General features: G+C 43.6%; 1 protein-coding gene and 1 long non-coding RNA gene across 4 annotated transcripts in view; one reads left to right on the forward strand and one right to left on the reverse strand.

Annotated features, from left to right (window-relative positions):
* Positions 1-5,141, forward strand: part of NSMF (NMDA receptor synaptonuclear signaling and neuronal migration factor) — a 45,481-nt gene extending 40,340 nt beyond the window's left edge. For all 3 annotated transcript variants that reach the window (XM_083485568.1, XM_083485566.1, XM_083485567.1), the window contains 4 exons: positions 810-889; positions 3,170-3,272; positions 4,072-4,147; positions 4,481-5,141. In XM_083485568.1, coding sequence (XP_083341694.1) covers positions 810-889; positions 3,170-3,272; positions 4,072-4,147; positions 4,481-4,578 — 357 coding nt within the window. In that variant the 3' untranslated portion in view covers positions 4,579-5,141. The remainder of the gene's footprint in view (positions 1-809; positions 890-3,169; positions 3,273-4,071; positions 4,148-4,480) is intronic.
* Positions 5,142-6,548: 1,407 nt separating this feature from the next.
* On the reverse strand, positions 6,549-18,219 carry LOC310698471. The gene is made up of 3 exons (XR_014521541.1): positions 17,262-18,219; positions 10,163-14,718; positions 6,549-9,783 (listed from the first exon to the last, which is right to left on the reverse strand). It is a non-coding gene; the product is annotated as an uncharacterized lncRNA (long non-coding RNA).
* Between the last annotated feature and the right edge of the window lie 3,996 nt (positions 18,220-22,215).

Consider the following 22,215-nt stretch of genomic DNA (forward strand, 5'->3'; position numbering starts at 1 on the left):
TAATCAGTGAAGCCTGTAACATGGGGTGCACTTTCAAGTAAGTGAACCCTGCTGAACTCAAGCGGGGCTTGTTTCTGCATAAACATTAGCAGAATTTCAGTGTTAAATCACTGGAAAGCAAGGCCTTTAAGAATGATAGTTGACTGATTGTATGGTTTTTTTAATTGATTAATTTGCATGTTCAAACAAAAGTTCTAAAGCAACAGAAGACACACTTCCTTTGCCTTTTGAGGATGCAAGCAGCAGCTTAGTAGAGGTGTTTTCTCTTTTGTGAGAGAGCAGGGGGAAGCCTCTTCTAAGACCGCATTTGCACCATGCCATTAAAGCTCTATGATATCACTTTCAACTGTCATCACCCCCCCCCCAAGAATTTTGGGAGCTCTAGTTTGTCCAGGGTGCTCGGAGTTGTTAGGAAACTCCAATTTCCCTCACAGCTACAATCCCCAGAGTGGTTTAACAATCAGTGCTTCCCAGAGAACTCTGGGAATTGCAGCTCCGTGAAGAGAACAGGGGGTCTCCTATTCAGCTTTTAGTAGGGTGTGGGGGGGTAGGATTTGTCCACTGAAAGATGAATACTTTTAATAATTAATGGTTCTTTTATTTATTTGTTTGATGCATTATGTATGTTTTTATAATGGTAAGTCACTTTGAGACGTTTTTGTTGCAAGCAGCAAATAAGTGTAATGAATAATAAGTGCCTCCCGTTAGGTGAAGCTGGCCAAATAATAAAGGAAAAGCAGTAACTGCAACAGCTCTACTGCAGCACACGCAGGCTGTTTCTCCAGACTCTGCCTCTTTTCCCCCTGCAGGGCGGTCCAGGCCACTTGTACCTTCTGAAGAATAAAGTTGCAACCTTTGCAAAAGTGGAGAAGGAGGAAGACATGATCTAGTGAGTGAGAGGATCCTGGGCTTTTTGCTTGTTTCTCATTTGGGAGCCACAGCTATGTGTATCCTGCATGTGTGGAACTTTGGACTAAAGTTTCAACATCTCAGCATTCACTGTGAACTATACTGAGACCAGCTGGTATAGGGCAGTATATAAATTCTAATAATAACAACAATATAGTTTCCACTTCTTAGGGCTGCAGAAAATTGCCCGTCCATTTTGGCTGTCTGAAATCTCTACATGTGCACAGCAATGTGCACAGGGTTTTGCATTTGGAATCTGGAGAAGCTTCCAGATTGTTGTTGATTGGGAGAAAGCAAGCTTTCATGACTTCCAGTAGAACTCTCCCCTCCTGAGTAGCAAAATAGAATCGTAGAACTGGAAGGGAATCCAAGGATCACCTAGACCAACCTCCTGCAGCGCATTAAACAGCATAAAATAAATAAGCAAATACATTCATGTTTGTGGGATTTATGTATGGATCGCTGCATTCAGATCTCTCTGGTGCAGAATCTGGGATGTGTTAGCCCAGAACCAATCAACCTTGGCTGAATGTCTTACATGGTTTTTGTCCTACCCTTCAAACACATTTATTTATTTAAAATCTTTCTACCCCACTCTTCTCCATAGAAGATGATCCCAGAGCGAGCTACAGATTGATTGCCCATAAAATAAAACTCATTGCCAATAAAAATACATAGCCAACAAAAACACACACCAAGTAACACATCAATACTAAAATCATAACAGCACAACTGAGCAAACCTCAAAGCAGCAAGCATAGAGGCCAGTGAATCACTCACAGGCCCAAGTGAATAATTAAGCCTTTATTTATTGGTGCTGAAAGAGCAGGCACCAATCAGTTCTGGGATGGAGCACTTGGGAGACAACAGTAGCTCTGTGAGCTTTGTAGAGGTTTGAACCCAGATGCTTAGCCAGTGGTGGAGCTTCATGCTCCAACACCAGGGGCAGAGAGCAGGTGGGGGCGTGGCTGGCGCATGTCCCGGGGTGTGTGGTGCGCGTCCTGGGGGTGTGGCACCCAGTGGGGGGGGCAGCCATGATGGCACCCCACCAGGATCGTGATGCCGGGGGCGGTACGCTCCCCCCGCCCCCCTCTTCCTCCGCCAATGGGCTTAGCCTGACGATCTAATCACTGCACCACACTACCTCTCTGTTATATGCCAAAGCTTGACGTTACCTGGGGGTTGAGGTAGGGGAAGGTTAGCATCAATCTGTGCTGTTTGGGGCTGTTGGGAGTTGTAGTCCAAAGTGCCTGGAGGATGCCAGCTGGCCAAAGGCTGGTGCAACTAGTGGGTAAAGACTTCAGCAGACCAGGCACCAGTGAATGATCTGCAAAAGTGGACATGAGAGGGAAACAACTATTTGCATTCAGAGGTGAAACAGTGGGTTTAAACAGGGGTTCCCAAATTCCACTGGGTGGTCAGTGGAATTACTAAGAGGCAAGGGGTTGGAAGGGCAATGCTGATGGCATAATGACTATCAAACTTTGAAAAACTGGTGTCACTGGATCAAGTTCATCAATTTTGTTGAATTAATTAAACTAGATAGTTTTCATTGGATTTTGAATAAACGTGCAATTAATTGCTGCTGTTTAGGATTTTTGTTTGTTTGTTATTATCTTCCTGAGTGGGTTGTGAATCACTGGGTTAAGGCATGGGTGGGAAAACCTTTTTGATCCAGTGAGCCAAATATTGATATCCTGCCACCCCAGCAGACCAGCTTTGACCACTCAGCTGTTGATCATCTGTCATCACTCTGGTGCCAGGTGGGTGGTCCTTTGCACCTGTCAATAGAGTTGACCCACTGGGGGAGGCAGGGGAAATACCACGCAAAGTGGGACTGAACTCCCCACCAATCCTGTTTTGCATGAACGTTATTGAAAGTGGGAACACGTATAACTGCCCCAATACCAACATAAGCACAAATCATTGTGAACACACCACAAAAAAGGAGGGCTCCCAAAATGGACTGCCCACACATGCTTTTGGTCATAGAATTGTCCAACCCTCTGCAATGCAGGAATCTCAGCTAAAGCTTAAAAACCTCCAAGGAAGGAAAGTTCACAGCCTCCCAAGGAAGGTTTCAGTGTGTTTTGTGTTGGTGGTGGGTGTCTCTGAGCCCAGGCATGGTGGGGGCAAGTTCCATTCGCCTGCACTTCACACATTAGGCAACCAGCCAGCCAGGAAAGGTCATGTGGCAATTGACAGGACCCCTCTGTGACTGACTAACGGGTTCTTCCATCTTCTCTCCCCCCCCCCCCAGTTTCTGGAAGCGGCTGGGCCACCTGATGAGCAAGCTGAACCCGGAGCCAAACGTCATTCACATAATGGGGTGCTACGTGCTTGGGAACCACAATGGAGAGAAGGTGAGGCCTGCTACCTTGTTCCCCAGAGAGGCTCCAGGTGGCTCCAGCACAGTGTTGGGGAACCTGTTTCAACCTCTGAGGGCCACATTTCACTGAGAAACCCACAGGCCAGTGGTGGGTGGAACCAAAGGAAAAAATTGGGTGGGGCAATAGATGTGATTTGTACCTCTGCACAGTAAGCCACATCCCAGCTATGCAAATCAGTTACTACATGTGCACACACATGTAGTATTCCATCCTCCCTTCAAAGCAAGCAAGAAGCATGACAACAGTTTACAACAGTTTACATCCCAGATAGGCAAAAGTTTCCATGGAGCATGCAGGCCAGGCCTGGTGGGGAGTGGGCATGTCCAGGGAGAGTTCCAAGAGCCGGATAGAGAGCTCTAGAGGGCCGCTCTAGCAGTTCTCATCCAGCTCTGTCCTCTGTGCTGTTCTTTTCTGGAAATAACTTCTCAAAGTCTTCCTGTCTGATATCACAGTAGTGAAACATACTGGGTAGTGGGGAAGAGCCATGGCTCAATGGCAGAGCATCTGCTTTGCATGCAGAAGGTCCTAGGTTCAATCTCCAATGGCATCTTTTGGTAGTGCTAGGAAACGCCTTAAACCCTGCTGACAGTCAGTGTAGACCATACTGGGCTAGATGGGCTGGTGGCCTGGCTTAGTATAAGGCAGATTCCTGTGCTCCAACAGCCGTGGGCCCTGGCAAGAAGCTGTGCAATTGGCAGCTGCCCAAGGCTGCCAACTGCAAACAGTGACCCTGGCCAGAAATCAGTGATTATGAAGCTCCTTTGCCTTTCAGCTGTTCCAAAATCTGAAGAATCTGATGAACCCCTGTCGGGTTACTTTTGAATCTCCTCTCGAACTCTCTGCTCAAGGTAGGTTGCTCTGTTGCTTGGTGTGGGGGCTGATTCCAGAGTCCTCTGGGAAGGGGGGCTTATTGTTGAACTTTTCTGGGAATTGTAGCTCATTGAAGACAAATGGGGAATCTCCCTAACAGTTCTCAGCACCTTTAACAAACTACAGTTCCCAGGATCCTTTGGGGGAAACCATAACTGTTTAAAGTGGCATAGCAGAGCTACAAATGTTTAGTTTGCAGATAGGGCCATGAAATGTGGACTCCAAGGGGTTACACCAACATAGTTTCCATAGACGTTGACCTAACCTTGCTACGTGGTATTGACTCGGCCTTCTCTGTGTTGTGTTTCCAGGGAAGCAAATGATCGAGACTTACTTCGATTTCCGCCTTTACCGCCTCTGGAAGACCCGCCAGCACTCCAAGCTTTTGGATTACGATGACATCTTGTGAGCCAAGCGAGCAGTGGCTGAGAGTGGGTTGGTTTTATTGGAGTCCCAAGTGTCGTGCAGAGGGAAAGAGAGAGACCTTTTCGCAGGCACAGGGGAGGCCTTAGGCGCCCCGTCTGGGGTGGTAGTTTGTGCTGCAGAGCAAAACAGGAGTGTTGTCAGAACGTCGGGAGACTTGGAGAGTGCAGCCTGCTTACCTGGAGTGCAGTGTCTGATGGAGGGAGCGCTGTTGGAACAGGACAGGATAGGAATATCCTCATGGAACTGAGCTGATTTTTTGATCACAAAGGGCCAAACTCCATTGCAGGTCCTTTTTAAACAGACATTCCAAGCTCAGGTTTTCTTAACTACAAAAACTCAACTGATCATCTTTTATTCCCCCGCCCCCTTCTTCTCGTGCTACCAGAATGGGGGAAGCATCGCCTGTGTGCAATGCCTTGTGGTTTCATGTGCGGATGTTGCCTCTTCTTTCACAGGCAAAGGAACACCATGCTCAACCCTGCGTGCTTTTGAGATGTGAGGTCTGAAATGGTCCGAAATGGATTAAAGGAAGTTCAGGCTTTAAAATCTTGTCCATTTTAATAGGATATATATACATATATATGTATATGTGTTTGTGCGTGTATGCATACACACACACGCACACACACACACTTTTTATATGAATAGAGGGAATATTTAATTAGCTAATGCTGTAAACACACATCAGTAACTAATAGATGAGATATTTTTGGTCTGCTTGAAAATATATTTGAAATAGGAATATATCTTCTGTAGACATATATATATATATATATATGTAATCACCAGCAGGATGGTTTTCTCACGCTTTTTTCTTGCAGACCTGCATGTCTGCTGTTACTTGGTTTCCAGGTTAGCTGTGGAGGGACACTTTTCAACTGTGGGCTCTCTTAAGAGGGTCAAGGTGTCCTTTCAAGCAAATTTCTGATTTGCAGCTTGGCGAAATGTTCTTTTGCCAGCCGTTTTTTTTTTTCCTTTAGATATACAACAACATGGCCAAGAAGGATCTTGGTCTGTTTCCGCAAGTAGATATATTGCAAACTAGAAATGAATAGCCATCTTTCGAAAGACTCTCTCTTGCTGCACTTAACCTAGTTGTTTGGGTTTTTTCTCTCTCTGAAAGATGGCTGCTGTATAAGGAATCGGGGAAATGTCTGCTGGAACAGCTTAGTTACAGAGGGAATGTCATCTGCTTGTGTATGGTTCAGAATTTCAACATAGGGATATGGTGTCCCTTTCTCCCCCCCCCCCCTTCTTTTGCACAGAGAAGGGAATTTGCTGGTAGCAAACTGGCTCTTACCACATACTGGGCTTGTCTATTATCTGTGATTGATCGTAGTTTGGATGATCCAGACCTGTGCTTATTTACCTTTTGGAAGAAGTGCTGTGACATAGCCACGTTTTAGGTTTTTTGTGGTCCTCCTACCTGTTCAGGTGATATGAATACCTGAGGAACCTGCACTTTGTGACAAAGGTGTAGTCTCCCTGGTTATTTTGGGTGGAATTTCCTGGTCTTACTTCTTTCCATGAAGCGAAGTACTTTGGAAGCACTCAGCTGGCCTCCCCTATTTTTCTTAGTTTCTAAGAAGATTGTGAAGTGAAAACAAGTATATATGCACTATAAATCTTTCTTGTGGTAAAATGAAAACCCCACTTTAACAAGTCCACCACCCCATGTTCTCCATTGTTGTGATGGTCTCCATGCACCCTTGCTATCTGTACCATTGCCAGGGCAGATGACGGAACCGCAACCCTCACTGTCTGCCCATATTAATGCTACAAAAGCTGTTCAGAGAAGCGGCATTAACGAGAGCATCCCAGGTAGCAAGAGAGTGCTGTTGTATAATCCACACTGTTCAAATGGCAATGGGTGTTTTAGATTTTGGAATTTTCCTGTTTCAATCATAAAGAATTTTTAAAATATTTTTCTTTTTAAAAAAACAAACCTGAAGGGTTTTTCTTGTTTTTGTAAATCTGTACAGCAACTGTATTCTACAACCTGTCATTTTATCTGTCAGTGGCAATCCTTCACTGAGAACCGCACACAGGAGAACATAAATTTCAATATTGCGCTGGGGGGAAAGATCCAAGTGAGGGAATTTGTGGATTTTTTTTTTTGTGTGTGTGTGTGTGTGTGAGTGTGTGTGAGTGTGTGCGCCCCCCAAAAAAACCCCTAATCATCAAAAGATCTGAAGCTGAAGTGGGAAAGTAGTTGGAAATAACTATTCAAAAACAAAAGTTAGACAGTTTAGGAAAAACATAAACTCAAGACTGTTTAACCCACACAGTTGGCTCATTGCTGTTTGTTATGCAAAGCAGGGGACAAGGCTTTGATTCTATTTTTTGATTTTCACAGACACTGTCGAGCAAATACTTAACTAAGCAAAGGACTATTTTTTCTTTAAAAGGGGTGAGGGGGTGGGGAGTGGGAAGTTTTACCATCTTAGCTGTGCCACTAGGTGGCAACCAAGCACTTTTTCCCTAGCGCAAAGCCTCTGCGTAGAGGTGAGGGTAGTGGCAGCAGTTTGGTGGGATGGGGACCGCTTCATACATGATGCTCTTCACACACAGGAAATCTCAGCGTGAGAGAAAGCTGAGTACAGAACCTGCGTTGTGCTGTATGTCGCAGATCAGGCAGCCAGCATGGCATCTGCCTGGTCCATAAAAAAATTTTGGCACAAGGAAATCACACTTGAAGAATTGTATCACAGGGAAACAGAATAAAGGTCTGTCTGATCCAGCAGTCAATCTCCCAGCACCCACCCCTTGAATGACCCTGCAGAGAAGCTCGTAAGCAGGGTGTACAATGGAGGAGGCAGCCACTGCAACTTCACCTCTAGTATCCAAATATCTATGGTAGACTGCTTGCAAACATGGAGGCTCTCTTTTTAGTCCTCGTGGCCGATAACCACTGATAGACTTGGCCTCCATAAATCTGTCTAGGTCAGGATGGTCCAAGTAGGCTGCAAGGGCACTTTGACACAGAAATCACAGGCCACACACTGCCCTTGCCATACAGAGCGGTGAGGAGGCCAAAATTTGACACACACACACACACACCCTTAGCATTTGCACTGCCTTCCCAAAGATGGCTAACTGGGGGTCCTAGAGCTAGGAAAGCACTTACTAGGCTTTGGGAAGGAGGCAGGAGAACTCTAGTACCCTGTCAGAGTAGTCATACTTCCTACCCAAAGCCGGGTGGGCTTTGGGAAGGCAGCAGAGTACTGGCGGGGGGGGGGGGGAGCACCGAATGTTGCCATAGGCCACCCAGAAAGGCAGACCGCACATTGGACCATCCTGGTCCAGCAGTGAAGCAAGCTGATCAGGTGCCTGGGGCGGTGCCCCAGGGCCAGGGCGAGCTGGGGCAGGACGCTCCACGGGGCCTCAGAGAAGTCTGCCTGCCTCCTCCCACTCAGCTGCCCTACAGCTGGGGAGGAGGCAGTGGGCGGACTGTTTGGGGCAGAGTGGAGCCTGCGGGCACCCAAGCCACTGCGTCACTCCCAGGAGAGATGCGTGGCTTGGGCGTGCTGCAGGCCCCACTGTGAGCACCGCCCAGCATTTTGTCACCCCCCTCAGTGGTGACACCCGGGGCAGCCTGCCCCCACTGCAGCCCCGTTCCTTTGCCCCTGCCCTGGTCTAGTTCCTTTAAAAAAAGAATTTAAGCCCTGCCTTCTAGCTGTTTCCAGCTTCATGTGACAGTTGTATGTTCTGATTTCCCAGATCTTAATGTAGGGGAGAGTTGTGGGTGTGTAACAGCCCTTAGAGACGCCTGCTCTCTCTCTCTCTCTCTCTCTCTCTCTCTCTCTCTCTCTCTCTCTCTCTGTGTGTGTGTGTGTGTGTGTGTGTGTGCTGTAGAGTTATGCCATTGGAAGGGTCTCGTCAGAGCCAATGCTTTTCTTTGAGAACCACCCAGGAGAGGGATGCATTGATATCCCTCCCTGAGTACCTTGCTCTATCCATGAACCTCTACTCTTATTTGCGGTAAGAAAGTGTTTCCTTATGTTGTAACCAGATCTACCTCCCTGTAGTTCAAAGCCATCGGCTCATCATTTTCTTGGAGGATGTGGTGAACAGACACTCGTCCTCATTTCTGCCAGTCTCTTACATAGCCCTACTTTTAACACTTTGTCCCTTCAAACGTGCTCACCCACTTCAAGCTTCCCTTGATCCAGTTTGCCTTCTGCAAAAGATCCCTTTGCAATCTATCGGTCAGCATATCCTTCCTGAAGTCTGTGAATCTGGGGCCAAATTCAGTATTCCTCTCCCCAAAAATTCTTTCTACTGGCACTCTTTTTTTAGCCCTCCTTTTGGCCACTGCACACTGGAAGCGTTTTGTTAAAAAGGATGGGAGCAGGGTTCTAGCCCTCGAGGATGGGATGATAAGGTTGCTACTTCTCAGGCCGTGCTCAGTGATTAGAACTGAGGGAGAGGTGGTTTTTCAGGCCATGTGGCCTCCTTGCATAGCTTTTGTTCCCCTTTGTGTGCAGTGAAAACAGGATGCTGTAAAATACAAACACTGAGAAACAGTACATCATCCATGTGGTTTGCAAAATCCAGCTTTCCTTGAGCAGAATACAATGTCACCTCTTTGCAGAACTGATTTTTATTTAATGAATGTAAAGTTCAAAAACAAGTCTATTGATTGATGGTGTGAGAAGCCACAACAGCACCATTTAAACACTCCCATGTTTACAGGACTATTTGCCAAGAACCCTGAATTAAAAATAGTAAACGGCCTTATGCTGTGTCAGACCATAGATCCATCCAGCTCAGTATTGTCTATGCCAGTCTTTCTCAACCTTGGGTCACCAGATGCTGTTGGACTACAACTTCCATCATCACTGGCCCTGTTAACTAGGGATGATGGGAGTTGTAGTCCAACAACTTCTGAGGACCTCAGGTTGAGAAAAGCTATACTGACTGGCAGTGGCTCTCTAGGGTTTCAGACAGAGTCTTTCCCAGCCCTGTCTTGGAGATGCTGGGGATTGAATTTGGAACCTTTAGCATGCAAGGCAGATGGTCTAGGACTGAGCTACCACCCTTTCCCAAAAGCACGGTCCTGCCCATGCATCTTTTTCAGATGCACCACTGCCTGATCTATGATCCCTTTCAGTACTTGTTACTCATTTAAATATAATCTTTACAGAACGTAAAATGCCTGCAAATCTTCAATCATTGATGCAAAGAACTACCGTATTTTTTGCACCATAACACTCACTTTTTTCCTCCTAGAAAGTAAGGGGAAATGTCTGTGTGTCTTATGGAGCGAATGCCTGCGGGTGGCGGGGGGGAATCTGCTGCAGTCGTGAGCAGAGGATCCATGGTTCCCCTTCCTTCCCTCCTCCGTGGTTACAAAGCATGGATCCACATGGATCCTCAGGATTTTTGCATTGGGCTACTCCAAACTCACTGTCAAACTCACTGTCAGATCACATGTCTGTGGCCACAGCATGAACCACAAAAATCATATATCCACTATTTCATTTAGAATATTTTTTTTCTTGTTTTCTTCCTCTAAAAACTATGTGCGTGTTATGGTCTGGTGCGTGTTATAGAGCGAAAAATACGGTAATTCTTTGTGCTTCAGAATAAATACTTAGAGCCCCACACTATGCATTTGAATATTTCATGAAAGACATACCCTTTAGTGAAAAGAGAAGCAAGGCAAATCAGAAGGTCTCTGAGAAGTCAGGTCTTTATCTGCCTCCTTCCACTCTGCACTATAAAGTGGCATTGGTGGACTTCCTTGTGCAGGGAATGCTATGGAAATATGGGAACTCATATAAGGAGATGCTGTTACTAGGTAGGGTACTTTCCTATTTTAAAAGTAATGCTTTCTCTTGTGATGCAGTTTCAGCACCACCACCCTGCATGACATGAATCTGGTACAGCCACCATAATTCTTGTGGGTTTTTTAGTACCAGCAGTGGTCAGTTTGGAGCACCATGTGGACATAGGGCTGATGGGGATACATCCTGTCATCTTCTGGGAGGACTTTGGTAAATCTACAGTAGCCCCATTCACTGCAGTGATCCTGGGCTTTCTCTGAAATTCCCTCTTAGCAAGGCAGAAGAAAAAATTATCTTGCACAACTGCCTCTTAATGCAAACCAAGCAAAATCAGAATGTTCTGGGAAAGAGATGAGTGTCCAACCATTGCTTCCCACTTCTTTGCTCCTGCAAAATATATACATGCCTTTGTGACATAAGTAACACCCCAGCTTAAGTCAGACCACTGGTCTGCCTAATTCTGAATGCCCTCAGTTTCCCAAGTTTCTCAAGCAGAGAAGTCTTTCCTAGTTCTACTTCTGAAAATGTCAGGAACTGAATTTGGAATCTTCGGCATGGGAAGATGTTTTCCTCACTGAGCTATAACAAATTACCATTCAATACAGTCAACTGCATTCTTCCCAGTGCCCCATTGTGTTTCTGCGCTTCAGTTCTGGAAGTCCCCAAGCAGAAGGTGGCCTCAATGTGGACACAATTCTGTTTGGGCACCATGTACCTCAGTTTTTGAGCTTCTGGCATGGAAAAATTGTGTACGGCAAGGAGTGCACTGCATTCTAAAGCCATGAACCTCTGAATTTTGTCCCAAACCTAATCCTTAAAAAAAATAAAATGAAATAACTGATTAGCTGACATGGTGGCATTTTATCCTCACTTCATTGCTCATTACAATTGGCAATTTGTACTGTTCACTGAAGACCAGGACTGTACTGGGGTTGCATTAGAACTTACCTATTCCAGTATACAGCAATAACACATCAGGTGGGTCTCCTGTGACAATAACCCCATTCTTTCTGGCCCTTGGTCTTCTCCAAGGAAGTCCATTTTGTGAGGCCCATGCCATGTCTTACCATCTTGATCTCCAGGATCATTCTCTCTGTTGAGCATAAATAGCATCCTGGCTCCGATGTAGCTATGAGCCTCAAGCTTTGGACAGGGGAAATATTATATTTGGCCAGATTCCTAGACTTTTGGATGGGCATGTGCCAAATTCTGTGGTTACTGTTAGCTTGTTTTGCAGCCTTGCCATTTTTTTGGTGCAAAAAGGGATGATTGGGTTGGTCTGAGCATCTATAGTGCTCTCCACAGTGGGTTGTAGAGTGACACTGAGGCCTGGGATAGAAAAAAGATGCTATATGTCAAGGGCATTTCACCAATATGACAGTTAGCTAAATGTCTTCACAATGTCCCAATTTGGAGGGTAACTAGAAAGTTGGATTGATGCAAACTAGTGGCACTGATAGATTTCGTCTTATCACAAAGGATGCTGTGTTGGTGAATAGATTCAGTTTTTGTTTTTCACAAACAAGTGGATAGTATTACCTGTCCTGCATAATCTGAAGGAGATATTTGTTGACTGGGGGAGGCATACAGAAGACATTCAGTGTGGTGTAGTGCTCACCACTGCAGGTAATGACCAGGGAGTCCCTCATTCAAATTCTTACTTGGCTATGAAACTTATTGAATGACCTTGGGCCAGTGACTATATCTCAGCCTAACCTACCTCACAGGGTTGTTGTGAGGATAAAATTGTGTGCTTAAAGGCAGAAGAACCTTGGGTGCTGCTCTGAGTTTTGTTTTTAGAAAGGGCCATATAAAAATGTAACATAAATACAGAAGAGCAAAGCAAGCTCTAGCTTCTTGTGTCTAATTCCCCCAGTGAGAGAGATATTTGGAACATCACAGATGAAGCTCCTGAAACTGGAAAGCTTTTGAGTGTTGGAACTGGGCTGCTTTTTAGTTTTCTGTTATGCTTTTGGTAAAAGACACAGGCTGTGATACATTTAAAGGACAGAGAACGAACTCTGCATTTAGGAATTGCTACTTTCAACACAGCTGCTTCCATTGCAGAAGAAACTTGCCTCCTCTGCAGTGGGAGATGCTAAAACAGAAGTGCAAGGGTAGACAGCAGGGTGCCCTCATTTTCTTGTTTGACCACAACACCCATCAGTCCCTCCCATCATGGCCTGTGGTCAGGATGGTGAGAGCTGCCTCCCATAGCATTATGTGCAGTTCTCTCTGTAGCAGCCGCCGACCTCAGGAGTATAGGGTGAGGTTTGTGAGCATAAGAATTATCTTGTTGGTTCCCACCAAGGCCAATGGGTTGTATCCAATGTAGCGCTGAATTAAAATCACTTAGCAGTATACTTGTCTCTGCTACTGAAATGTTTTGCACCAGTGTAACATAGTTGTGCAAGAGGCATAAGTAGGTTGCTCACCTCTCCACTACAGCCTTGGCGCTAGCAGGCAGCGAATGTTGGATACAACTGGAGCTTTGCTTTCAGTCCCTGGCTCCATCTGATTTACCACTGTTGGGAGGAAGAGGCTGGGACCCTGGTGTGATCCAGCAACACAGTTCTTAGTTCCTAAACCTCCTTCATTGTCCTTAAGTAGTTTTAAGGCTGGCCTTGTTGGTTCATCACCGTGCAGGTGGTCTTTCGCCTCCCGCCTCTTCAAGCTGGGCTTCTCATCTCCTGTCTCACTCACCTGTATTCAATTATCATTTCCGAAATAAATGAAAGTTTCTAGGTTTTCAGATGTGATTTAATAAAAAGAACCCTTGGGGATGACTGACATTTGGTGTCCTTTGTTCTTTTCACCACACATACCTTGTTTGCTATGCACCTTGTTTATCAACCACCCTCTGCATTGTTCCCATTATACAGGAATTTAGGAGATTCATGTTTTCATTACACGGAACACAATTTACTTATTTGGAACATACAGTGTAGTGGTAAGAATGTTAGACTGGGACCTGGAAGACCAGGGTTCAGATTCCCCACTGGGTGACCATGAGCCAATGCCTGTCTCCCAGCCTAACCTACCCCACAGGGTTGTTGTGAGGATAAAATGGGAAGGAGGAGAACCCTGGGTAACACCTTGAGCCCTTTGAAGAAAAAGTGGGCATAATCAGATTTTAATGAAAAAGCTATGTTGGTCAACTTTTCAATCTGTTAAAGCAACTCACAGGAGGATAGTATGATGATATAATTTGCAAGTGCGGACCTATGTTTTGGTTTTGTTGAGAGCAAAGCATCTTCAAGTCCATGCTGAAGCATCTTTCTGGGCATTATGTGTTTCCAGGATCCAAACTGGTTCTGCCTACCTGACCATGCTATTGGGTGTTTCTAGACAGGAGGGCTTCCTGTTTGGCCTGGGACTTTGCACGCACAGCAATAGTCTTCCTGGCAAGGGTAACTAACATGGTCCCTCCAAAATTGGTGGACTCCAGCTGCCATCAGTGCCAGATGACCAATGGTGAGGAATGATGAGTCATTCAGCAACAGCAGGAGGCCATCATATTAGCGACCCCTTCTCTAGTGTATTTGTTTGCTTCTGACTTCATTGTTCCTGCCTTCTAGCATCCCTCAGTTGCCTACAGCTTAGCCCTCGCAGACCTGCACTTATTCACATGGCAGCCATTTATATATCAGTCTTAAACACACCATTCACGTGCACCTTTTTTCTGTGGCTTTCTCTCTCCTCACCCTAGGAAGACCCCACTGCCTTAGGACTTGTAGAGTATCTCTAAAAACAGCAACACAGGTGCAGCCGCAATGTTAGCGGATATTCCATTGTATTCCAATGTTTGAGTCAGTGACCCTGGAGCCCTAGAACTAGCAAGGCTCCAAACATGACCGCTGGTGTTTACTTCCACCCCACCCCCTTTATTTTATCAAGCTTCTCTTATCAGGAAGGGACTGTAAATTGGCAGAACTTCTCGTTTCCTGTAAAGTGACACATTTACATGTCTTTAAGCCAACATGCCTTAATCTGATACTTCATTTATTGTTATACTTGGTGCCTAAAATAGAATCCAAAGTTGGCTTTGCCTTAGTGATCTAGAAACAGACTAGATTCCAGCTTGTTGACAATGCAGAAAAGCTTACATGTGGCTTACTGAAACTGGGTTGACCTTAGCAAAGGTGTGGCTTCACTGACCCAGTGGTTGCTTCCATCTGTGAGCTTGGTTTCAGAGGGCGAAGCAGAAGAGGATGAAGGGAATCCCTTTTGCTGACCTGAATCTGGAATGCTAAGTGGCTTCGAGTTGAAGCGGACCTCCTGCTCTTCGCCCTACAGTAGGCTTAGCTGCCAGATGTTGTCTTCCAGTGGTGTCTCTTGACGAAGCATAAAGAACCATTGGAATACGACAACACAATATTAATTTGCAGATTTATCAAAGAAAGTGAAAACGGGGGTTATTAAGGAAATAAAATTGAACGTTATAAAATAGAGAAATAAAAAAAGTGAATACTAATACTGTAGTATCAAAACACACACCATCAATTCACACTATGGATGCAGTAACCATTAGTACATTCTTCTTCTTTTTTAAAGATATTTATTAAAGTTTTTAAAGTATAACAGTAAAAATGAAAAATAAAAAGAAACATACAAAATAAAGACAGTTAAAAAACACATTGATTTTACATAACATATCTTCCTTACACTTATTTCCCCGGACCTCCTCGTATCTCCCTTTTTTGTATTCCACTTCAGTTTGTTAGTTCAGCAAATCCTTACCATTAAGCTTTTACCCTTTTGTAAACCTTTTTTCCTATCTCTTAAAGCATTACAGCTGGAAACCACTTAGTTTCTATCCAACATCCTTCTAGCATTCATTAATTTTACAATATTTCTGTAAATAGTCTTTAAATATCTTCCAGTCTTACCTGGCAGGGGAGACACCTTGATCATTCAGTTTAAGAGAAACAGACACGTTAATATAAGCCCACATTCATACCACAATCATACCGTGATGCCGCTTTAAATAGTCCCAACAAATTCAGGGAGCTGCAGCTTGCTAGGTGTGCTGAGAGTTATTAGGGGACACACACACACACACACACACACACACACACACACACACCCTGTTCACCTCACAGAGCTGCAAATTCCCAGAATTCCCTGTGAGGAGGGATTGATTGTTAAACCACTCTAAGAATTGTAGCTCTGGAAGGGAAACTGGAGTCTTCTCACAACTCTCAGCACCCTTAACAAAGTACAGCTCCCAGGGTGCCTTGTGGGAAGCCATGAATGCTTAAAGTGGTATCATAGTGCTCAGTATGAGCAGTGTAAATATGGCCCAGATGTCCAAATAGGTGTCCACATGAAACTCAAGTTGATAAGAGATAAGTTCAAATGTGGCCAGGGCTGTGACAATTCTGACAATTCTGTAGCAGATGCTTGTTATTTATTTTTCCAGGCTCACAAGTGTGTATGAGTTTCTTAGCAACCATAAGAGCTAACAACGTCCTCTTTTTTTGTCCTGCCATTTAATCCCCATAGTACTGGGATATGATTTTTAATGTACATATGTGAGGGTTAATAATTTTGCCAATAGCTACATAATGGATGTGGATAACCACATTGTCTGCCTCAACACATCAGCTGCTTCAGCGAGGCATTACAGCATAAAGAATCCAAGTTTACGCAGTGGTAGAGAGGAGTTTGTGGCCACACCAGATACTGTAAATTAAAACAGAAGTGCTCCCCGCCCCGCCACCCCAAATACTGCTAAGGGTGGAGTCTCACAGGAGGTAGATGATGTGAAATTGTCTCATTTGGGAGGTGGAATTGATAGAGGATTCAAAGGGCAGTAGATATTGGACACAATATCAAAATCTCAGCCTGGCAGAAACTATGGAACAGAATGATAATTTTTTTGGCTTGCTCCAGATGAAGGAGAATATATTAAAGATGGTGTATAAGTGGTACCTGACACCAACAAAAGAGCAATGGTTAGATAAACTGACCAGAGTTCACAGAATTAGTGAACATGACCACTAAAATAAGGGATTGTGATGAAGGGAGGACAAGGGCTGAGTGGGAATACTTCAGAGAATATTTTAAAAGAAATGATATTACAACTGATCTGCAAGAAGGGGCAACATTTTGAACAACAGTAGGATAAAATCAAGGAATTGGTAGAATTAAAATAAGGTGAAGAGAACAATGGAAATGCAGCAAACCAAGACTTTATTAGAATGCCACTGAAGGTTAGGTTGGGAAGTCTGAAAAAAAAATAGTGTAAGATAAAATGAGTAAGGCACACTGTAAAAACAAAAAAAGCATAAATAAAAATAAAAATACACAGTGGGGGGGGGGGTGAAAGGATACTCTGAGGTAGGGATGGAAGGACAAATTGGTTTCTGTTAAATGCAAACTGACCTAATTTGCACTTCCTGAAACTAAATGCTGACTGGAAAGGCAGCTATCCTTGAAATTTCTCACTTTGCCAGATTCTACAATGTGACTATCCAGCCCAAAAATGTGCACAGTAACACACATTAGGGGCAGTGGGGCATATGAATGCACAGGCGGGTGAGAATCACATACATAAAATGTTTTATACCAGGAAAAGTCACTTGGAAAAATGCATATATATTAGGAGACAGGGTCATTAAGATGCCGATGAATTTTCATGAGGATTTGGAAAAGGCAGTGTGTGTGATGCAGAATTGTGGCAAACAAGACATATTCATCCACCTGTATTCTGAGGGTGCTCCATGAGGGGATAATGGTGCTTCCCCATGGGGCATCTGGTTGGCCACAGTAAGAACAAGATGCTGGACCAGATGGGCCCCTGGGTCCTCTTACATTGTTAGCAAGCACAGGTGAAATGTGGAAGGGTTGTAGCCCAGCGGTGGAGGATATGCACCTTGCCTGCAGAAGGTCCTGTGTTGAATCCCCAGCATCCCCTGGTAGGAGTGGGAGAGACTCCCTGTCTGAAACTCTGGAGAGCTGCTGCCAGTCAGTGAAGACAACACTGTGCTAGATGGTCTTATTCAGTATAAAGCCGTTCTTAAATTGTCAGTTCATAACCGCAGGACATGTGTTAATAACCCTCCACAAGCCAGTGTTACATGCACTCTTAAAAACAAATGTGTAACACAGACACCTTTTGAAGGCAAAAGCAGGAAGAGGAAACTGGTAAAAAAAATGCACAGAATGAATAGGAAGTATCAGGGAGGGGGAGTGCATTGGTTTCTGCTCCCTACCCTCTTATCATACATCTTTCAGCGTCTTTATGTAAATCCAGTGGAGCGATTTGAATTGCCAGGTGGCCAAGTTGAAAAAGAGGCATCCCAGAATGCTGTTGGCTGGGCCTACGTGTCATTGCTACCGTCTCAAGCTAAGCTCGCCTTACAGAAAAGGCTTTTGTGCCTGCTTAGAGGCATTGTTGTCCGGCCACACTCCAGACACTCCCAACTAAGAATTTATTATCATGCCACCTCACTGTACCTACAAATCTTGGTCTTTTGAAAAGGGTTGTCTTGTGGCTCAGATGATGAGTCTTGGACCTAGGCCATGGGATGAGTCTTCTGAGAGCTGCCATATTTTATCAGGTTACACACACACAGAAACAAATTTTTGCTGAAAGCAGACCCATTGAAATTTGACCCATTGCAGCAGTTTTTGTTCTTTTAGTAAAAACAAAATGAAGCGCTGGTACTCATCTACTGATAAAAGTGCTGTGGGTGCCAGCACAAAATGGCTGCCATGGGCTGCATAGAAAGAGGTGGCAGTGAGTAGTGTCACAAAAAAGCCCTGCATCCAAGTTAGTCACATCAATTCCAGTGGGTTTACTCTAAGTAGGACTAACACTGGATACAGCCCTCCAGGTTGCCTCCAGCTATATTCTACTCAGAGTGAACCACAGACTTGTTTAATCTAATGGACCTAGTCCTATTATTACAATTATTAGGGTTGTCTCCAGCTAAATTGTACTTAGAATTGACCTTGTTGAATTTAATAGATGTAGTCGTAGTAATAATAATAAAAATAATAATATAATTTAAATATTTCGTGTAAACTGCTTAGAATTTTGTCACAATCAAGTAGCATATAAATGTTGTTAACTACATAACTGTTGTTGTTAATTATTATTTTTATGATTTATAATCCGCCCATCTGGTTGGGTTTCCCCAGCCACTCTGGGTGGCTTCCAACAGAATATTAAAATACAATAGTCTATTAAACATTAAAATCTTCCCTAAACAGGGCTGCCTTCAGATGTCTTCTAAAAGTCTGGTAGTTGTTTTTCTCTTTGACATCCGGTGGGTGCCTGGTTCCCTGTAACTTGGCTTCTTGCTGGGAGGGAACAGTCAGAAGGCCCTCGGCACTGGACCTCTGTTGTTGTTCTTGTTGTTGTTGTTCTTGTTGTTGTTGTTGTTGTTGTGTAACACAGGGTAGCCACTTGACAGTGGAAAACATCAAAGCTTGCAGGACATCAGTTGAATTGACATGAAAGTACATACGTGAGGCTGGTGGATGATAAAACTAGCTTGCTGATATATCCTTGAAGAACATGGGTGCCTTTTGCTAAAAAAAACAACCCAAGCACCTTTTCTGTTTTAAGGCAAAATATATTTTTAAAATATTTTATTTTTCTTTATCCGCCAGACTAAGAAGGGTTGCTACAGTCCCTAACTAAAAAGAAAATGTGCCAAGCAATAGTTTGCTCACACCCCTGTGCGTTATGGTTAATTAAGGGGTTAATTAATGCTGCCTCGGTGACTGTAAATGCAGGAAGTCTGCCTTCATGAGCTAATGAGTGATAAATGAGGACACCCTGAACTAGTCTAGACCTAAATTACCTATGAGATGTCCTTCCCATTATTGAAGCTCTGTGGAGCGTTCCTTCTCAAGGATTCTACTTTGCACTTTAAGTCTGAACAGGAGTAATAGAACCCCTGGTGTCCTTGGTAGTCCCCCTCCAAGTCTGACCAAGAATGGGCATTCCTGCTAGTAACTCACCTATTTAAAACACGGTCTTGAAGTCCTCCAAAGTGTGAGCCTTTTCCTCCATCAGAGATTGAGTACATGTTGTTTTACCTGTGCTAACTGCTCACATTTTCCCTTTCATCTGATTCCTGTAGTGTAAAGGCTTGAACCCTCAATAGAACTAGGTTGTTGCAAAGGACAGATCAGGGCCATAAAATACATGCTGGCATGGATGAATGGGCACTAGATTTCCCTATTTAAGAAAACATTCTTTGTGGGGGCTGGCTTTTTCTGCTGTGTTGGTCAATAAAACAGATGGGCAATTCTATAATCGCTTGCATTATACAATCCTTGCATGCTGGTTTCTGTACCTTAACTGGCCCAAACTACTTCCAATACTGGGTAGAGTGAGAAGGCACTTAGGCATGGGGTGAATAACAAAGCCCCAGACAAAATTTCTCTAAAACAAGTTGTGTTTTTCTTAATAATCTAGTAAGGCAATGTTTAGCAATTTTTGAGAAATGTATATTAGAAATAATATAATTTTACCCAGAATAGCAAATATTTTTTTTTAAACCCAACAGAGATAAATTCATCCAGTTACATCAGTTCTATACTATTTTCAGTGTTCCAGTTCTCATACGGTTTGAACTATTTTTTATTTATTGCAGCTATTCGGTTCCAGCTATGCAAGTTTTCATCTCTCTGACTTCATGACTTGCATAAAAATAATTTATTATTTATACCTCACCCATCCGGCTGGGTTTCCCCATACTAACTACCCTGTATTCTACCTTTTATCTTCACATACAAAATATTTTCCTCCCCTCTAACCTTTTAGCCAAACAGGACAAACGTAGACTTCTGGTTAAATTTCTGTTTCTCCTTGATTGTCAGGTTGCTAAGATGGACTTTTGACCCTCCTGTGTAAAACTTCCTGAGCAAGGTATCCTCTTAAACTTAACCTTCCTGTGAATTTTTGACCGTCATATGCCCGAGAATATTTTAAGCCAAAAGGAACCATTTTATAAGCCACATTTTACAAACAAAAACTAACAGAAAATGGTCTATATACCTTCACAACACCCACAAATCTTCTCCCCCTCATTCATCTCTCTATTTTTGTGCAGGCACATTTTCACACACTTGTTTGGGAATTGTAGTGAAGGCGCAACGAAAGTCAGCATGTTGCCTAAGCAACCCTGGGATGCTCCTTTTCATTCTGTGTATGTAATGCCAAGAAGATTGGAACAGAAGTAACGAAGTCATGCATCTGGGGTTCGGATGCTCAACTTGGCCAGGAAGATCCAATCAACTAGAACCAGAGTATACCTAAACAAGTTCTAAACACAAACACAAAACAAAGAATCCACTCAATGAACAAGGAGAGTCTGAAGTGGCTTAGTAAGCAATCCCTTTATTAGGGAACTCTGAGAATTGTAGCTATGGAAGGGGAATAGAAGATATCTCTTAACAACTCTCAGCTCACATCACAAATTACAGCTCCCAGAATTCTTTGGAAGAAATCATAACGCGGCATGGAAATATCTGCCAATTTCAATTCTCTGTTTTTTGTTTTTCCATTCTTCAGCTCTCTGGATTCAACAACATTTTAGTGTGATTTTCTCACAATAAACACATTTTTATATGCAGATTTGATGAATATACACATTATTTGCAACACAATGTTCACTAACAGTACATTTTTGTATGTTATTTTCTGTGCTTTTTTTCTAGTAAAATAGCACTAAACCAACACCATGTTGTTACCGTAAGTGACACACTTTTAACAACAACAAAAAGAGGTGCCAGTACTGCGTATCCTTGAGTAGCACTGGTTTAGGGGAGTTTTTAATGTCTCAGGTTCTATTGTGTTTTTAATATTCTGTTGAGAGCTGCCCAGAGTGGCTAGGGGCCCAGCCAGATTAGGGGGGCATAAAGAAATAATAATAATAATAATAATAATAATAATAATAATAATAATAATAATAATAATAATAATAATGTTATTTCTCTAACACCTTCATTTTTATGCACACTTACCGCTAATGTATGCATTTCTGTGAACATTGGTTGGAGAATTTCACTGCAAAGCTCAAGTAACTATGAAGTTTGAAGGATAGCTGTGTTTCAGAAAGTATGAATGTGATAGATTTGGCTTTAAGTGAGCACTGGATCAAATTTCTCATCCATGCCTAGCCATGACTGTCAAAGCAGAGTAAGAGTGCTTTAAATGTCTGATACAGAAGTGGCCATAGAGGGATGAGTTGGCTCAAGAAGCCTGGTGGTGATTGAGTGGTATATGATGGGGGTGGCAGCCTCTCCTCCAAATGCCCCCTGAGCCCTCTAACCTCACCTGTTGGTTTCAAGTGTGGTGAGGATACATTCAGATCTGGGGAATATTGGGCTAGTTTCCCTGAATATAATGCTGGTGCTTCTGTCCTATTTTCTAACATTCCTTTCACGCTGTAGCACATTTTGTCTTACAGAACCATGGCTTTTCGACTGATATGCTGGCATTTTAAGCTAAATTTCATCCACACCTTTGTGACACATCAATGAGCATCACTGGAGAATGCTGCAACTCCCCACACATTTTCTGCCCAGAGGTGCTTCCATTCCCCCAGGATGTTCCCACTGAAGTGGGAGAAAAGAATTACATTACACGCTGGTATGCCACCCGAATTCCTGCAATGTTCTGGGTTGAGGCAGCTGCAACTGGATCCCCCCCCCCCCCAGGAATCAAATGGCACAGAAAGGAGTGTTAAGCATGTACTGTATTCTGTTAACATGTTATTTATCTTATTATTTATTTATTAAAATTGTATAAAGATCTCAGGGTGGTTCACAGCACAAAAATAAAAAATAAAAACACAGAATAAATCATA

The sequence above is a fragment of the Podarcis liolepis genome, assembly GCF_965112155.1.
Source record: "Podarcis liolepis genome assembly, chromosome: Z".
In the NCBI taxonomy this organism is placed as follows: Eukaryota; Metazoa; Chordata; class Lepidosauria; order Squamata; family Lacertidae; genus Podarcis; species Podarcis liolepis.